This window comes from Nesoenas mayeri (assembly GCF_963082525.1).
Source record: "Nesoenas mayeri genome assembly, chromosome: 5".
Lineage (NCBI taxonomy): Eukaryota > Metazoa > Chordata > Aves > Columbiformes > Columbidae > Nesoenas > Nesoenas mayeri.
In genome coordinates this window covers 25779052-25797847 of record NC_137548.1, presented here as the reverse complement: position 1 = coordinate 25797847, position 18796 = coordinate 25779052, and the positions used below count along the sequence as shown (strand labels likewise).

General features: G+C 52.9%; 2 protein-coding genes across 2 annotated transcripts; one reads left to right on the top strand and one right to left on the bottom strand.

Annotated features, from left to right (window-relative positions):
- Positions 1–879: 879 nt before the first annotated feature.
- VRTN (vertebrae development associated) lies at positions 880–2907 on the top strand (the record flags this gene model as incomplete). Its single annotated transcript, XM_080345497.1, has 1 exon — positions 880–2907. The coding sequence occupies one exon, from the start codon at positions 880–882 to the stop codon at positions 2905–2907; it is 2028 nt and encodes a 675-aa protein (XP_080201623.1).
- Positions 2908–14201: 11294 nt separating this feature from the next.
- Positions 14202–17794, bottom strand: SYNDIG1L (synapse differentiation inducing 1 like; the record flags this gene model as incomplete). Its single annotated transcript, XM_080345094.1, has 3 exons — positions 14202–14360; positions 16020–16157; positions 17366–17794. 3 exons carry the CDS (start codon positions 17792–17794, stop codon positions 14202–14204), a joined length of 726 nt encoding a protein of 241 aa, XP_080201220.1.
- Positions 17795–18796: the final 1002 nt, after the last annotated feature.

The window sequence follows — 18796 nt, the reverse complement described above, 5'->3', positions numbered from 1 at the left end:
GGCTTGGGCAGGGAAGAGGGCTCCACATAGCCTCTGAGCTACCCACCTAGTGCCCACGCTCTGTCTGCACTTAGGAGTTGCCTCCTGCTTCAGATCTAGTTTAGGAGAAGCCCTCCTTTTTCTGCTTCTCCCAGGCTGCTGTTGTGTGTCTGCTGAGCAGCAAGTGACATCTAGTGTCAGCTCAGGCAGCAGTAACTGTGGCTTGCGCTGCCTCTGGCTCTTCCTCCCATCCCAGGTTCTGTGACAGGAGTTTTTGGTGCATTCAGTGGGTGGAGCTGCAGTGTCCTGCTCTGAGGGATGGGGCAAGGTCCTTGCCCTTGTTCTGTTGGGCTTGAATGCCTTGAGCCAGGTCCCTCCACACACCCATGCAGTGTTGCTCTGTTACAGCTCCCTTCCTGCAGGGATGACAAATATTTCCCCTTTGAGGCTCTCTCCTCTGTGGATGCTTGTAGTATGGCAGTAAAATGAAAGGGATGGAGCTACTGATGGGAGAGATGGGTGTAGGGGTGAGGCTGGGTGCAGAGCCAGACATGCAGGGGTGGGAGATGACCTGGCTTCCTATCCCAATGGATGCAGTCACTCCTTAGTTTCACCAGGACAAATGTCTCTAGAGGCTGTTTGCCATGTGTGCTGCCCACAGGAGGTCACTGGAGAGCAAGATGAGCCCTTGTCCTAGTCCCAGCTCTGCCTGTGGGGACCCAGGCTTCTTCCTTTGTCTTTGGGAGTGTGGGTGGAGGGGCGAGCAGTGGCCTTTCCTCTACTCTCTTCCCATGTTCTCTTCTTTGGGCAAGAGCTGGCTCTGGAGGCCAGGCCTCTGGCAATCTGGAGCATGCACAGTCTTCATCTCCAGTGACTTCTTTCTTTTTGCCATCCTTCAGGATGATCCAGCGGCACCAGCTGGTGCAGTCTGTGCTGCAGGAGCTGCAGGAAGCCACGGAATGCTTTGGTCTGGAGGGCCTCACCAGTGCTGCGCTGGAGGCAGAGAGGACCCTGTCATCTTTCTCCCTGCCTGGCTATTGTGGGAGGCAGTTCCAAGAGGAGCTGGAGGTTGACCGGGTAGCCAGGAGCCTCTATCCTGAGGATGCCCCCAGTAACATGCTGCCTCTGGTTTGCAAAGGTGAGGGGAACCGCCTCTTTGAGGCTGCCAGCGTGCTGCTGTGGGGCAACCCCAGCCTCAGCCTGGAGCTGCAGGTGCGTACAGTGGTGGAGATGCTGCTGCACAAGCAATACTACTTGAATGGCATGATTGACTCCAAGGTGATGCTGCAAGCTGCCCGCTACTCCCTCTGCACTGAGGAGACCCCGGAGATGACCAGCCTGCCCATGACTATCCTGGAAGCCATCTTTGATGCTGATATCAAAGCTACCTGTTTTCCTGGCACCTTTGCCAACATGTGGCATGTCTACGCTCTTGCTTCAGTACTGCAGTGTAACATCTACTCCATCTACCCCATGAGCAACTTGAAGATCCGGCCCTATTTCAACCGGCTCATTCGGCCCAGGAAGTGTGGCCCACGAACCTCCACGCTCCACATTATGTGGTCAGGGCAGCAGCTCTCTCGGCAGGTCTTCAAAGCGCAGTACTTTGTGGCCGTGGTTGGCCTGGAGGAGCTAGAACCCACAATGCCTTCACCAGAGCCTCCTGTCCAGCCCATGAAGACCCTTGAGCTGCTGAACAGTGACCCCCAGCTGACCTACTCCAATCTGCGAGACCGGTACAACATTACCAAGAGCACCTTCTACCGCTGGAAGCGCCAGTCTCGTGAACACCGGCAGAAAGCGGCTGCCAGGTTTGCAGCTAAACACTTCCTTCAGTCCTGCTTCCAGGAGGGCAATATAATCCCCCTCCAGCACTTTCGACAAATGTTTCCAGAAATCTCCCGGTCCACATACTATGCCTGGAAGCATGAGATGCAGAGCATGGTCAATGGTGATGCCTCTGCTCTGGCTGAGGCCCACGGGTTGCAGGAGCTCCACAGGGATGTCCCAAAAAAAGCTGATGTGGATGAGCTAGCGAATTCACAGGGGAGCTTAAGACCCCCAAGCCCTTCCCTAGACCCTATCCAAGCAGGCATCTTCATGCAAGGAGCCAAGTCCTACCTGGAGAAATGCATTTCTATGAACACTCTGGTGCCTTACAGATGCTTCAAGCGCAGCTTCCCTGGCATTTCTAGGTCCACTTACTACAACTGGCGAAGAAAAGCAATCAAGGAGAACCCCAACTTCAAACCTCCTCAGTCTCCCTTGGATAACCAGAAACCTCTAGTGACTGGAAAGCCGTTCCTGCAGTTGAAGCCAAGCAGCGTGCCTGTTAGGAAGAGGCTGAATGGAGATCGGCCAGCACCCAGGAGTCTCCTGCAGCTAAAGCCCTCCCTGTGCTGGAGAAAGCAGCTGCGAGATGTGGCCAGGAGGCAGGTGCAGCAATGGCGGCTGCCATTCTGCAAATACCGCCTGCGCTACCCATCTCTCTCCTCCACAGCCTACTGGTTTTGGAAGGGCAGTGGCCATGCCACTGGGCAGCATTGCCTGCGCTGGACCAGCTCTGGCCAGCCATTGAACCGGGTGACTTCCACAGTGCCTCTGAAAGCAGAGCCAGCCCTCAAGCCCCAGTGCCACATGGAGGTAGCCACCAAGCACCTAGATAAGCCAGTGCCAGCCATGCCATACAACACCACCATTTCAGGCTATGCCATGTCGGAGAGAGCCAACAGCCGGATGTTTGTGATGGATGTGATCGCCACTGCCCAGTTCAAGGCACAGGCCAAGCTGTTCCTGCAGCAGCGCTTCGAGTCGAAGACATTCCCCACCTACAAAGAGTTCAGTGCTCGGTTCCCGCTCACAGCCCGTTCCACCTACTACATGTGGAAGCGTGCCCTGCATGATGGGCTGACGCTTGTGGATGCCTGAGCGCCAGTTACCAGCTGGCTTGGCTATAGCTCTGCTGATGTGCCCTTTGGCTCTCCAGTGGGGTGCCCAGGTTGGGGCCCTGCTCTTTTGTTCCAGTTTGGTTTTGTTTTGTTCCTAGTCTCTGGCTTTCTGTTATGTGTGGTTCAATCAGGGATGGGAGTGTCTTTGCAGTGCCCATTCCTGGAGGTGGAAGGAGAAGACACTGAGCTGCCCCGCAGGAGGGGGCCGGGTGTTGTTGCCTCTGCTCGGAGGGTGAGCAAGGGAGGCAGTACTGTGCCAGTGTCATGGGATGCTGCCAGGCCTCTTGAGATGGAGGGTGTGAAGGTCTCTGCCCCAGGCGCTTGCTTGAATGATTAATGTGGAAGTGCAGGACAAGCATGGAGGTGCCCAGCATCCCCTTGGTGAGCAGAGCAGTGCTGGCTCTGCTGCTGGTGAGGAGGGGCTTGGGGAGTGCTCAGCTTTACAGGAGGAGCATCTTTGATCTGGGTTCTTCCCAGCTAAGGAGAATAAAAGCTTCACTTGGGGTCAGCACTGATGCCACTTTGGCTTTCTGCCTCTTAATACCTGCCTCTGGCTGCCCTGATCTTCCTTAGAGGGAGCAGAGGCTGGTAGAGGAGGGGACTTGTGTCCCTGCTGTAGTCTGCCTGCTGGGAACGCTAAGCAAGAAGCTGGTGTCCCCTGCAGGCTCTGGAGAAGCTGTCCCTGACATTTATGGTCTTGTAGCAATAACCTTTCACACAATCATTTACTTTCTCACAGCTGGCAGCTGCCTTGCTTTCCTAGGGTCTCTCTTCCCTGGTGCCTGGGAGAAGGCAGAGGCCGAACCTCACAGCGTACCCAGTGTCCCTGCATCCCCTGCACTGTGCTGCAAGCAGAACACAATGTGGGTGTCTCCTTGCAGCAAGCTTAGATGCATGTATCTCACTTGTAAGAAACCAAAGCAATAAAGACTCTTCCACTCCTCATCCTGTGCAGATTGTCGCTCCTGCCTGTGTGATTTGTTTGGTTGGTTTGTTTTGGGTTTTTTGTTGTGGGTGTTTGTTTTGGTTTGGTGTGGTTTTTTTTTTTTGGTTGGTTGGTTTTTGTTTTTGGCAAGGCTTTCACCTCTCTGTCTGCTTGCTAAAACTGGCTTGTGGATAGGGAAAGCCTGCACACACCTCAATCCCTGTTTCTATGAAGGTTGTCTTCTGCTTCCTGGGACCTGGTGGGGTTTATCTGCTTGGTGGTGCTCTGGATGCCTGGCAGGAGCTATGCTCTCTCTGGTGAGATGCCAGGACTTGTCTCCCAGCTTGGATGCCAGGCTGGTTTGACACAGTGCACACAGCTCTGTGTGATGGCAGGGATGTGGTGGCAATGCCTGAGGTGTCAGTAGGTGGTCCTGCCCTGAAGTGGGCTGGGAGGCTGAAACTGGGTCTTTGCACTTCTGACCTGCCAGCATCTTGGGGTGCAGGGCTGTGGGGGGTCTCTGACTGCTCAGGCTCTGCTGGACGTCTCCAAAAAGCCTCATGTTAGTGTGTGAGCTCCCCTGTGGTGTCTGCCAGCATGGCTTTGTGGGACTGAGCTGTAGGGCATCTGGGGGCTTCCTACCATCCCTGAGAGGGGTGGTGACAAGTGCAATACCTGCTCTTACTTCCTAGAGAGCTTCTAGGAGTCAGAGCACCCTACAGGTGTGAGGGGATAGCATCTTGAGCCCTGTACCTACACAATCAGCCTCTGAGGCTGGGTCTAACATCAGGGCTGAGTCTTGTCTCTCTTACCATCAGGTCTTTGCAGAGGTGTCAGGAGCTTTGATGACCTTGTTAAGGGTTGAGATACAATACTGCATGTTGTGGGTCCCTACTTTTCCCCAGTCTTTCTTGCAAATAACTTGTTCCTTCTTCAACATGTCTGGGACCTCAGTGGCTGCTGCAGCCCAGTCCTGCTCCTGACATAGGCCCCTTGCTGCCTAGGAGGCTGATGGTGACTCTGCTAGGAAGCCCTGTGGAGCTTTCCTAGATATCAGCCTGCAGGAGAAAGGGGTGTCAAGGGTTGTCCTGTTGCATGTAGCCTGAGCTACATGGTAGGGCAACAGTGAGCCAGAGGGGCATCTCTTAAGAAACCATTTAGCTTCTTGTCATTGGTGCCGGTGGGTTCTCAGCACCACCCATCCACCCCAGCATACCCTGTGTGGTCCCAGAGGAAGGGATCAGGGGCAGCAGGTGCCCCGGGCATGAAGGCATGTGAGAGCCAGAAGCTGCCAAGCAGCGCTGTGTGCTGCTGCAGAGAGCCCTGGGCACCCGGGCTCTGTGTGTCAGGAAGTAATTGGAGTAATTAGCTGCCAGTGGCTTCTCACCACCGAACTCCTCCAACGGAGTAAGCTAGTAGTTACTCCAGAATGATTACCTGTGTCTCCAAACTGTTGGAAGCTGGAGATAGCTGCCTTTGGCAGCAGTGGTGGCTGCAGCAGCAGCTGTGAAGGAGGACATGAGACCCCTGGAGCATGTCCTTCTTTGGATGAGCTGAGGGAAGGAGCAGGGAGAGCAGGTTTTCTGACTGTGGGTGCTAACACAAGCCATATTTGGGTGGCCCTGAGGCTGAGGCAGACCAAGTCTGGCAGCAAGGCAGCGGCCACAGCATCCATTGGCATCGCACATCACGGTATGTGGCTGCCAGCTGTTGCTGCAGGCAGGTGGACATCAGGAGAGCCTGGGGGAGCATCTGCAGTGGGAGGTACCTGGCGCTCTGCAAGGTGGAGGGTTGGCTGCTTCTTACCATCACCTGACTCTCCCCAAACTGGGAGTGTTGTATGCTTCACGCTGGGGTCTGCTTGCAGGATGAATCTCTTCTGTGTGCTGGCCTTAGGCTATCCTCCCTCATCCTCCAGCACCCCCTTGCAAGACATTTTTGAGGAGCCCTAGTGAAGAGATCTAGGCAAGATATCTTTTGTGCCCTTAGCTGGGTAGGTAGGACAATAATACTTGTTCCTCTGAGGGGTTTTACAAGTGCTCTTACATTTCTTTCTCCCTTGATGACAGCAGGGTCTTGGTGGGTCTCTGTGAGTTGGCACCACTTAAATGGTGACTTTTCCTCATTTACTGATATAGTTTGTGGCTGAGCAGAATTTAAATGGGGTGGAAACCGTAGCCCTTGACTAATACCTGTCTTGCTGCGCTCACATTGAGCTGGTGGTGGGAGATGAATTTGAGGTGGCCTCAGCTGGTCTGCACTGCGTGGCCAAGACACTGGCCGATGTGTCTCTTCCTTTGCATGTGTGGAGTGAGGTTTAGCTCAGGTGCCACCTGAACTCCCTCACAATGAGTGCTTAAAAGCACTGACCTCAGCAAAGATGGAAATTAAAAGATGAGTGAAATGCAGAGGCTGGGGGGCTGTAAAGCCCATGAGGAGCAGCCCCCCACCCACCTGTAATTTAGAGCTCTCTTCTGCCACTAGTGCACCCCATTTATGTCTGAGAGAGGGGGTTTGCAGGTGCAGAAGGTGGGTGATGTGCAGCATAGCCTGCCTGGATGCTGGGCTGTGGGAATAGTTGACTATAGTCAAGCAAAGCTTTGGGGCACTCAGGTGGTATGTGTTAGCTCAAGCACCTCTTTGCCTCCAGATTTTGCACAGGCAACTGGTCTGTTGGTGCAAAAAGCAGTAGTCTTGTTCTTAAAAGCATCTCAAGGTAGTGGAGGTGTTGGGGTTTGCAAGACCAATCCTGTGCTTGCTGGGATCTTCAGAGTGGAGGTGTAGCAGTGACAGGAGGACAAAAAAATCAGTGCCACTGTTCAGAACTGCTCCTGAGCTGACAAGCACAAGTGCAATTCATTATCTATGTGGGCAGGGAAGGGGGAAAGACGAGGAGAAAAATTAAAAAAGGGATCTTTTGGATCAGTGCCCTGCACGATTCCCTCCATAGGACCAGGCTACAAGCAACTAGTGCTGCCGAGCCAACCGTGCTATTGACATGAGAGTCCTTTTCCTTCTGTCCCCCCAGGTTATTTGTGAGGCACCACCTTCCCCTGTCCCAGCAGGTTACAGCAGCCACAGTCAGGTCCCTGTTCTCCTACCACCCTCTCTGCCTCCTCCCTGTTAAAACCCATGTCTCACGTGCCATGGCTGAAAATGTCTCCTGGAGTCCAGCTGTGGTCCACTGCTGCCCTGTTATTGTCCTTTGTGAGTATTTTTGCTGAAACATTTTGCCCTGTAGATTTTCTTGTCAGATCTACCCTTTTCATGCTGCGGCAATGGCTCCTTCCTTTCCCTGGTCCCTGCAGCAGCAATTCCTGCTGGCAACCCTTCATCTCCCTGCGTTCCAGCCAATGTCCACCTCTCCTGCCTTCAAGGTTTCTTTACTCTTCTGTATTTCCAAACCCTCCTGATTTTGACTCATTAGCAAAGGTCACCAAGGCACCCTGCTTTCCTATGCTGTTTGCCAGTGAAAAATATGGGTGATCAGTCCTTATATGGATCCTCAAGGATTTTGCTCTCCAGCCTAACAGATCTTCTTTTAAAATATTAACAACCCATTAATACCAGTCTTAGCTTTCTTGAACCAGCTGAGGTCCAGATGCAGTGTTCCCTGCCTTTCCTCTTCTAGAAAACAAGTGAGCTGATGTGTAATGCTAATTTAGGACAGTCAACATTTGGAAAATGCCAGAGTTTGGAAGAAAATATTTAGATATGAAAGCACTTCAGGAAAGAAAAGCTTCAATCTTTCTAGCCTAATGCTGTCAAGAGTTTTCTGCTTGCACCTAGACTTTGGTATATTACTTTGAGGGTGGCATTTTAGCAGATATTGCATTATTTCATTTCTCCTTCCCTGGCTTCTTCCTCTGCCTCTCTCTCCACCCCTTCTCTATCACTTCAGTAACCTCAGCACTGGGGAAGGCAGGAGAGCTGTGGCTGGATGGACAATTCCCATCAAACTCAGACCCATGAGAATAAAGCTACATCTTCCTGGTGCTTCTGCAGCTGTGTGGGTCTGGGCAGGGGGCAGGCAGGGAGCCTGCCTGTGCAAAGAGGGGACTCCCTGCCACAGGGACACCCCTCAGCTCTCCATGCCAGGAGAAGGCAGCACTCTGACCTCACTCTGGCTTCCATGGGACACTGGGCTCCGTCCTGCCTGATGTTTTGATTAAGCAATGAGATTGATTTAAAAATGAAGCCAGCAAGTGCTGAACTGATTAGAAACCAGTTAAACACCATGCCTGCACAAGTGAAGAGGGAGACCCTGCAGAGTGGGGGATTTCTGTGGGGGAGCCTCTGAAAGGCTGAGTGGAGCACAGCCCTGCAGCCAGCAAAGCTCCTGAGCAGAAATGGGAGATAAGGATGCTGTGCTGTGTCCAGCACTACAGCAGTTGCAGGACATCATGACATTTTTTGAAGTGAATAGTCTGGAAAAGCCCAGATGTATTGGGGAGCTTCATAGAGGAGCAGCAGTGGGGAAGATGGGCCCTATGTGGAGAAAGGCCAGCAGCTCAGCCTCTTTAAGGCAGTGGAGATGACAGTGGGTGGAAGGGACAGACCTTGGTGGCACTAGGGCTGAGGGTTAGTAGCCAAAAGGAGCCCCATGCCATCTAAGCAGTGCATGTTAAACATCAGTGGAAGTCAGCCATGTGCCCCGCTCCTCAAAGACCCAGGTGGCTGCTGCTTTTTCTTGCTGAGAAGAGGAGGTGGAAAAATCCTGGCCGTGCAGTGTGGTAGAGGGAGAAGAGAGGCTCTTCTGCTGCTGGCCCTGTCCTGTCCCACTCTGGCACAGCTGGAGAGGCAGCAGCAGCTCCTCTGATCAGGGGAGCTTGGCCCAAGGAGAGCTCCTGCCCATTCAGTGTGGAGGGATGGACCCAGACCCTGTCTGGTGCCTGCCAGTCTTGAGTCTCCAAAGCCCCTGAAGGATGACTTGTGAGGATATTTAAACTGTGTTTTTAACATACACCTTCTAAAGGGCAGCTGTGGTTCCCTTGCAAAGCCCTTGGCTCTGAGGTACAGCCCAGGCATCAGCTATAGCAAAAATGAAGTCAGCTCAGAGGAGCAGCGCATCTGCAGATGGGGTGCCCAAACATCACTGTACCTGGACACTGCAGGGGAAGGGGAGAGGGGGATGTGCAGGGGTACAGCCCCTCCATGCCACAGCAGGGACAGATAAGCAGTGGAAGATGACACTAACTCCGGTGCATCACTGTCACTGACCAGCTTCTCCCCAGATGTCACAGCAAGCCCCATGGCTCACTGTGGGCCATGGGGACAGCATCTACCTCGCCCCAGCAAGGTGTCCCCACCTAGCACTCTGTCCTCTCTTGGCACCGCTTGTCCTCCTGCCCCATGGGGACAGCTCAGCGGCACTGGGGCATTCCTGCGTGTGTGGTTACCAATGGCTGTGGAAGAGGGAGCTGGTGTCTGTGTCTGTGGGGAGGGGAGAGGTAATGAGCCTCCTGATTTCACAGTAGTGGATGTCTGAGTGATAGGTCTTAATTGGCTTCTCTCTGCAAAAATCCTCTCCTGCCAGCCCCAGGAGAGTTAGCATTGCCATAGGCTATGTCTCCCTGCAGTCTTGCTGCTGCAGGCTGTTTTTGGGGAGCAAAGGGGAAAGGATAAGCTAGGTGAAGAGATGCACTGCTAAATGCTTTTTTTTTGTTTTTTGGGGGGGACAGGAATAGAAAATTTGGCCTGTCTCAGATAATTAGCTATTTCCTTACTTGATTGCTGTGAAGGGAAAACACTGGCTGTGCCATTAAGTGAGGCAAAGGACTTACTCCAGTTCTATTTCCCTATGTCTCATTTCTTGCCAGCCTCCAGAGGACAGATGGGGGGAGAATGGAGGCATTTATGCACCACCAGCACTGGCTGCAGTTGCACTCCACCAACGGGCACTGCTTGGAGAGCTGGCGGCAGCTTTGCCTCTGCCAGTGGCTGCGATCTCCCAGGCAGATGAAGGTGCTGGGAGCACAGCAGGACACCTTGTGTCCTGCCCCAGTTGTTTCCACATTGCCCACAGGATGGCTGGGAGGATGCAGGAGGACCAGTGCCCCAGTGGATCCATTCAGCTGGGGATGGGGTCCCACAGAGCTCTTGTGTCCCCCACAAACCACACTGGTTTATCTGCTTTTTTCCTCCATCATCTCACCTCATGCCTTTGGGAAGAGGAGTGAGATCCAGCGCAGACCCATCCCTGTATCCCTCATCAGCACTCCCCAGTGCTGGTGTGCAGCCAGTGGCCCCATTTTGTCATGCTGCAGTACTTGCTGAGAGGTGAGTGGTGTGAGCAGAGCTGAGAGAAGCAGGCAGTGGCTCAGATGCATGGGTTGCTCAGCTCTGTGGCTGAGGCACTGGTGCCATTTTCCTCAGCAGGTTTCTTTCTGACTGCATCTCAGAAGGAGGGAGGCTTCAAAGGCCATCCTTGCCCTTGTCACAGGCTTTGTCTGCCCCATCCTTAGTTGCTTCTGAAAAGAAAGGCCCACGGGGAGGCGCTTACCTTGGTGTTGTGAAGGTTATGAAGGGAGCCCAAGCCGGAAGACAACATGATTTCCACTGCTGAGAAAAGAAAACAAAGCCCAGCGCACCCCAGACAGCACTTCACCAAGCTCCTGGCTGAACCAGGAGCATCTTCAGGGCAGGGAAGGGATGGAGCAGATGTTCAGTCAGCCATGGGGAGTGGGGTTGGCTCCATCCCCAGGGTCTTCTCCTCACAGCAGGGAGGGCACCTGGGACATCTGGTGATGGTGCTTCTTGCAACTCAAAAGCTGCTCAGTGTGTGAGACAAGAGTGGGGTGTCTGGGCACAGGCACAGGGAGAGGGGGCAGGGGATGGGTTTTCTGGTGACTTTCTCGGTGTCACTGTCTAAGGGTGAGGGGTGCTTGTGCGGCAATGGGGCCAGGGCAGGGGCACCTCGGGAACAGTGAGCAGGAGGCGATGAGACAGGATTGCTGGGGCCAGGGGGTTGCAGAACTGTGCCTGTGCTGGGGGTGCTACACAGCACCTGCATTCACAGGGACAGGCACCTGCAGCTGGCTGGTGGGGAGCTCGGTTGCAAATAGATGTCCTAATTAAGGATAATACATTACTCATGAATGAAGAAGGAGGGGCTTGTTCTGATGTACCATGGGACTCTTCAGCATCTCCTGTCATCATTTTTTAGAAAGTTCCAGGGTGTGGGGAAGGACATCAGGTTGTGGTGTACACCTTTGTAGGACATCACAATTTAACCACCTCCTGCCTCTATCCCTAGCTCAGAGAACCCCAAATCCTCCCTTGTCAGCCACCAGGAATGCTGTTCCACCACCTCCCCTCTGCACGGGCACAGACTGTCTTTGCAATCACTGCCCTGTGCGTCGCCTCCCACACCTGCGACATGCCACCGCACTCCTTTCTGGGCTGAAATGCTGCCACGCCAGAATTCGAGGTTATTCCTCCTTCACCCCAAATTTCTGAGTATGCCCTGTGGGATAGGAGCTCTGCTGTGGGGCTGTGATTCCCAGGTGGGAGAGGGACCCCTCCCATGGAAGGACAGAAGGAAGAAGAGTCAACTCTTCCACACCCACTGGCAAGGTTTAGTTTAACATTTGTATTTTTTTAGCTTGATCAAATTTCCAAAGCTCACGTCTTCCCTGACTGCTGAGATTTGTTGCCTTTTTGCTTCCTTCCCTTCTGCTGAGGTGGCTGCAGCAGACACTGTGAGTCTATAATAAGTTATTCAGCAGCAGTCCCGATGCTGGTCCTCGAATTTCAATTTCCACATGTTTCCCTTCAGGCTGTTTCCAACTAATTTCTCCATTTGCATAATGCCCCCCTTAGGGATACTCCAGAACAGCCCCTTCCCCTCTACTTTGACAAGATCATCAGAGATTCAGGCTATTAGAGGAAAACATTTTAATTCTGTTGGCCCTTCAGCCCGATCCTTCCCTATGTGTCTCCAATTAAAAAGAGACAAAGAGGTGGGTTGGGGTGCAGGGGGATGGGGTGCCTACATGGAGCAGGCTGGGGGCTGCCGGTCCCTCACCCAGGTAAGCCCCTGGAGGGAACCAGGTTGCAGAACTACAAATTCATGGCAAATGCAGTTTCTTGTTGCAGATTCTGGTCTGGCAGCCCCAATGGTTTTGTCTGGACCAGAACTGGTGGGGAGCCCGCACACCTGCCCCTCAGCTGAGGGGTGCTTGAGGGGGAAAGGTGGGAGGATTTAGCTGGAACAGCACTGAGCTGGGAAAACAGTGAGTCTGGTCCCCCCTGCTGCACAGGCAACCATGGATGTCACCTCTCCTGAAATCATGCTCCTGTCCTGCTCCATTATTTGGAAGGACAGATGCCCAGGAAGGCTGAGCACACAGAGGAGGGGGAAATGAAAACCATCTTTCAGCTACTGGGTGAGGTCAACCTCATCTCTCTAAGCCACCTCATCTCTGCCAGACACCCGAGTCCTGCCCTGCAAATTCTGTCTCCCTCTGTCCACTATCAGAAGCAAGACCTGTTTATTCCCTCACAATGTTTGTATTCTTCTGCACCTCTTCAGCCACATTGTATTTTATGCTTCTACTATACACAAAGCAGCCAGAACATATATGATGCTCCAGACTCTCTCTCCCTCCCTAATTCTTGTCCATCCAAATATGGCAAAAAGCCTAGATTACCATCCTGCTCCCATCACTAGCTGCTTTCTGAGATCTACAAAGCAGTACATCTCCCTCCAAGTTGCCCAGACACCAGCTGTATTATAACTTCCTTCGGGAACCACATAAACACCTCCAGGTTTAAGTGAGCTCATGACTTCTGCAAAGCTCACCTCTTCACTAGCCAGCTCCATGTCCTTATAAACAAAGTATTTTTTCCTGGTTTTATTATTAGCTCTTCCACATTATAAAATGTAATGGGAACTTTCAGACCAGCTTCTGAACAGGTCTCTGATGTGCTTCTCTCTTTTATGGCTCAAATACAACAGCAATCGAAGACATTAACATGCTTCTTTAGAATGAAATGTACATTTGAATGGCACCCAGCTGGAGGAACATGCTGCACCTCTTGCAGAGCTGTCTGCAGCCTGCCCAGAAACACCGGGAAGGGGGTGATGGGTGCCCAGAGTCTACTTGCAGCTTCTGCATGTGGGGAAGGAGGTGGCAGGAGAACCACGGCCAGGGTGAGAGAGGGTCAAGGTGGGTGCTGGGGAGGAGGGTGAGGCAGGGCCTTGTAACGCCAGCCCTTTGGGGCAGTCATTGGTTTCACACCCACCTCTGAAGCACTTGACGTGTCGCTGACAATATACAAATTAGCAAAAGTAAGATGTAAGCAGGGGTGCATGGGATTTCCTTGTCAGCAGAAGCTTTTGAATGGATGGAGATACCTCTCGCCAAGGCATGGGATGAAGTGTGTTGTGGTCACCTTTGTGTCTTGGGGTCCTTCGAAGTCTTCCCCCTCTCTGGATCTCATCCCCCCTCAAATAGCACTCTGGCCCCAGGCTCTGCTTGTCATGCTGGACTTTTCTTTCAATCCCATTCTCCCACCCCTCCCAGGTAATTTCTTGGGTAGAAATTGCCATTACAAGTCTTTTAAGGGCTCATCACTGTGGGATGCCAAACTTCTGGGGACTATGACTTGCAATTATCATACAGTCATTATTAATGCTGAGAAAACCTTGCTGTCTTTACCACCTTGCTCCAGCAATGAGAGTGACAGTGTGTAAACACCAGCCTGCCTTTCTCCTTATTTCTGATCTGGGATGGGCCAACAACTGAGATGCTCTCCTGTGGATCAGGTGTCTGTATGAAGAGGGATGTGGAGAGCACGCCTTTTGGTCATGTCCAGGTTGTCCCCTCCTTTGCTGCAGCTGAGGGGCCAGGTGCTATCCCGTGGCACTGAAATAGGAATGTTGTCTCCATCCCGGGAGTCTGGAGATCCCACCAGGACTCCAGCCTCCCAGGGTCACTCCCTGACACCGTGTCCCCTCTCCTCCCTGTGTGCCTTCTTCATGGGCCAAGCCTGGGCACCAGCCATGGGAGTGTAAACCATGGCCTCGGAGCACGTGTGGTGACCCCAGCTAAGCAGCAGCATGTAGTGTCTCTCCTGCACGTCTTCCACCAGGCAAATATGCTCCTCCTGGTCCCAGCAGCCAGGCCAGTGCCCAATTTCCTGATGTCGGATGGTGGCACACCATGGCCTTGGGGAGAACAGGGGTCTACTGTTTGTCTGAAGGGGGAAAGAGCTTGCGCAGGGCATCCGTGCTGGGGTCCTGCTGTGCAAGCAGCCCTTGCAGGCGCGGGCACCCTGTGCTCTGCAGGAAAGGTCGATCCCAGGAGGGCCGGTGACTGAGGACGGCGATGACATGTGGGTGGCAGCTATACGTGGCCCCCTTTGGAGAGATAAGCGATCAGCGCTACCACCACCCCAACGTACACTCCTGTGCCGATAGTGATGGAGAGTGCGGCGAGGAAGAGGGCTCGTCGGGAAGCTGAACTGGCCAGATGGAAATCTCCTTTGGAGACAGCCTTGCTGGTCTGGAAGGAGAAGAAACACTTGTTGCTCACAGCTGTGCCGACCTGGACTTTTAGTCTGCATGCAGTAGCTTCACTGCTGAGTCGGTCGCCCTCCCCTGAACACTGTGTCCCATGAATGCTGGGGATGGACAGCAAGGTGTCTGTTGGTCTGGGAGGGCTCAGCACGGCAGTGCCACCTACACACATTTCCCTGTGGATTTTGCTTCTAAGGGAAGCATGGGCTTTGGCCCTTTGCAAACCCTAGCCATCTGAGCAGTCAGCCAGAGCTGCAAGTGGGTGGCTGGACCCTTGTAAGCCCAGGCAAATGGTCTGTGCACAGGGGGGATGGCTGCGTGGTACAAATATACCCTATATAGACACATAACGAGTACTGTCTGGTCTCAGGAGCTGACTCCAGACAGCACAGCACCTTGGGCTGCCTGTGCTACCGCTTGAGTTTGCCTGCATGGAGTTTTCAGCTGAAGCCTATTTGCCATAGAAGGGTTGATGGAGCCAGTGATGGAGGCAGATGTGGGTGTTGGTTCTCTGGGCTGGACACTTTCAGTTTCCATGAGTGCTCTGGACACATTCAGAGTTACCCTTAGTATTCAAGTTCAAGTTGCCATGTGGACATCAACGCACACACTGTGCACCCACTGTGCGCAGACACTGAATAGAGAGATGGTCCTTACATTAGTGAGTGAACAAAAGTGGTAGTTACACCAAATGGAGCTAAATATAAATAGTACCAAGTACATTATCATGTGAAGAGTACACCATGCTACCCTGTACCACGTGGAAAAATGTGAAATCAGCCACTCCTCAAGGTCCTAATCAGTGAAATCTTCCCGTGCCTCTTACTGCCTCTGTGCCGGGTACTCATGTTATATATTTTTTTTCATTTCTGTTTCTATCCTCTTGTTTTAACTTCTTAATGCCTCCCCCCTATCTATTCTTGGCACAGCAGCATCTGTGCAAACGTGGAGTAAATTCCCTGGCTCTGCATGAATTTTTCTGGGTCAACAGCAATGTGAGCCCTGGCTCTGGGCTGAGCCCTGGCTCTGGGCTGAGCCCTGGCTCTGAGCTAAGCTCTCGAGAAGGCAGCAGCTCCTCTAAGCTGGTGCATCCCAAGGGCCACCACCCTCTGCCACCTCTGTCAGTCTGGTGTTGGCTCACTCAGCTTAGCCAATGCATGTCAGAAACTAGTGTAGCGGAGGAGCTGCAGTGTGATATGGAGAGCAGGCTCCCCTCTGTGTCCAGCCTCCAGTGCAGCCTGACTCCCGGGGCATGAGCTGCCTTGGACTGGGTCATGATGAAGGACCTCCACACCACTGGAGAATGGGAGGGCAAGTGGGAAAATACCCTTTTCCTGAGCCCAGCCAGAGGGTGAGAAACTGGGCAAGGGGCCAAAGGGACCCCCAGTTCCCTAAATAACACCCAAAAGACAAACCTAACTTCCAGTAACTCACACAAGAGCTGGAGGACTTGCAACCTTAGAGCTGTGCTGAAGACATCCAGGAGCCAGGAGCACCCTTTGTCTCAGGCCTCAGGGGTCTGGGAATGGCACAGAGATGAGACTCAGCACCAGAAAGCTGCCCAGTCCCCTCTGAGGGCTACCATGGCTTGCAGGGCTCTTGCTCCAGCACTCTGTGCATCCAGGCAAGCAAAGGGATCTCTTACCCCTTGGGAGAAGTAGAAGGCAGCAATCCCCAGGGGCCAGAAGCAGCACAGCATGGAGAAAAGGGCCAAGCCCAGGTGGTCCCGGGGGGGAAGCATCAGGAAATGATCCTCGCTTTCGCTGTCGCTGGAGGAGTCACTCTGAAAAAGCAGATGGATTCAGCCCATGTCCACCTCCCCTGCAAGCTGTGTCTCAGCCCCCCTCCTCCCAGCTCCTGCTCTCTTCTGGCCCCATCACATATTCTCACACTTTTCCCACCTACAAATTCAAGGAGTGGCTTTCAAAAATATTTTAGCCTCCTCAGCCCAGCTTGATGAGAAAAAATGTAGCTCAGCAAATTCAGGAGCAGAGTGTATTCTCGGCTCCCTGCCAGAGCAAATGCTGAGCTCACTTGCTGGGGGTCTGGGATTTCCCTGGGAGATAGATAGTCTTAAAATGAAATATCTCGAGCTTTGGCGGAACTGGCTGCTTGTCAGCTTAAACAAACTTAAACAAAGTGCCTTATCCCCATTAGGGAGTAGGAGATCAATATCCTACTAAACCAATTTAGTGAGTGAGGGAAGGCAGTTGATTCGGAGCCTCCATCACAGGGGTGAGATGTCCTGTCCCCTTAGCCAGTGCATTGGTCAGGGCAGCTGCAGGCAGCCCTCCTGCATTTGAGCAGAGGGAGACCAGCCTGGAAGTGATGTGTCTGGGTGGGGAAGGCACGCAAAGGTGGGGTCATCCCTGCTGCCACCATCACTAAAAACAGCAGAGCTGTGCTGGGTCATCAAACATCTGTTCCAGCAGGCCCTGGGGACCTGCTCCAGCCTCTCAAGGTCCTGGATGATATTCTCAGCCTCTGCACCACCACTGGAGCCGTGGTGGGGCACAGAATGCAGCACATGGCTCCTTTCTCAGCTCTCCTTCTTCCTTTGCAAGATTCATCTTCTATTTATCTATAAAGCTTTCTCTTGGCAGCTGCCATCAGGCATGTGTGTTTTGCTGTTATGCAAGGATTGCTATTTCCCATTAATTTGAGTGCCATGGCGGTGCCTTGTCAAAGGATCCCCATAACCCAGGGGTCCTGCAGAACCAGCATCATCTCCCCCTCGCACCCAGGGAGCATGCAGCCAGGCTGCCCTCAGGGAAGCTCATCTCCTCCTGCGGTCTGTGGCAAGGAAAAGAGGGCAGAAATTACAAGGAGGGAGAAGAAATACTGGGTGCACAGGGAGAGACTGGTGAGGCAGGAGATAGTAGGGTCTGGGGGGAAGCTCTGGGGAAAGAGGGAGAATGAATAACTAAGAATTTGGGCCAATGGGCAGAGTTACCAGAGGAGTGTGATGCCATCCCATTTGAAAAATCTTACCTCATACTCCTGGAGCTCCTCTTCCTCCACCTCATAGGACACAGTTTGGATGCGAATGTCGCGCTCTACAAGGCAAGACCCTTGTGCCTCGTGCCCGTCGGGACCCTCTGATGGAGACTCTTTGCTTTCCATAAAGGTGGTCTCGCAGTTTTCTGACTTGCTGTCCTTGGTCTTGAGAGTGGTCTCATCCTTCACGAGGATGAAATTTGGGCCATACAAGGCTTCAACGGCCAGCTGCAGGGAACTGGCATCCAGCAGCTGGTGAGTCCTGGCACTGCCAGTGTTTTGGAAGATGTAGGAATACAGTTTCCCTTGGCAGCGGTGACTGGGATAGTCCTGGCTGTGATGCTGGTGGTAAGAATAGCTGCTGTGGAGATGCCCATTGGCCTTGGCCAAGAGCGGGTTTTGGAGCTCACGCACACTCTCCATGCTGCTGATGGTGGGGGGGAGCGATCCTGCAGAAGCAGAGAGAGTGGGAGGGAGGAGGCTGTTATTTCAGCAAGACAAGGGAGCAGAAAAGCCTCTTGCCCATGTGGAGCCGATGTCAAGACGAGACTGTTGGGAACAGAAAGATTTGGCAATGCTGGAGAAAACAAGAGCCCTTCCCCCACTCCATGGTTTGAACACTATCTCAGCAAACTGAGCATCTCTTCATCTCTCCCCAGCTGGTAGTAAGATAAGGATGCAGCCCTGCAACAAAATGATTTGATTCAGCCTGGATTAAGACAAGGATTTGCTGTATCTACAGTGTATCTTGAGATGGCCACATGCAGCCTGACAGGAAAGGACCTACCGCATCTCTTCTGCTGGTTCATAATGTGTGCTGCGACAAAGCAGAAGAGCCAGCAGTGAAGTAGATAAAATGCTGACAGCCACTTGAGGGGCTTCCCTGACTTCCCAAAGTGGAGGCCCACACAGTGAGTTACAGCCTTTCAGGCATTACAGATGCACCTAATGGTTTTCAGGTGCCAGGGAGGTTTCCTAGGGCTCTTCCAAGGCTGGGCTGGCATGGGATGAGAGTAGCTGGCCATCAAAGGAAGCTGGGAGGCTGCTGTGAAGGCATGGAGGCGATGTATAGGGTAGAGTGGGAAGTGTTGGATGCTCAGCCAGCTGTGTGAAGGAATGGAGGCATGCGGAGGTTAAAGAGGAGACCGCATAGAGCAATTTAAATAAATGACTCATCACATTGTCCCCTTTCTTAAACCAACTTCACCCCCAGGTACAGCTGGCAGCTGTGCAGCCCTGGCTCTGGGCCACCGGCTTCAGAAAATGCTGAGTCCAAACAGGATCCTCAGCTACAAATGTCAACATGGGTTTCTTCCTCAGGAAAATTCACCTCCCTCCCCCTTCCTCCATTTCAGAGTGCTGAAACCTTGTGCTGATTTTTTATTTTTTCATTAAAATTTCCAAGATTAAATATTTCAACACCTT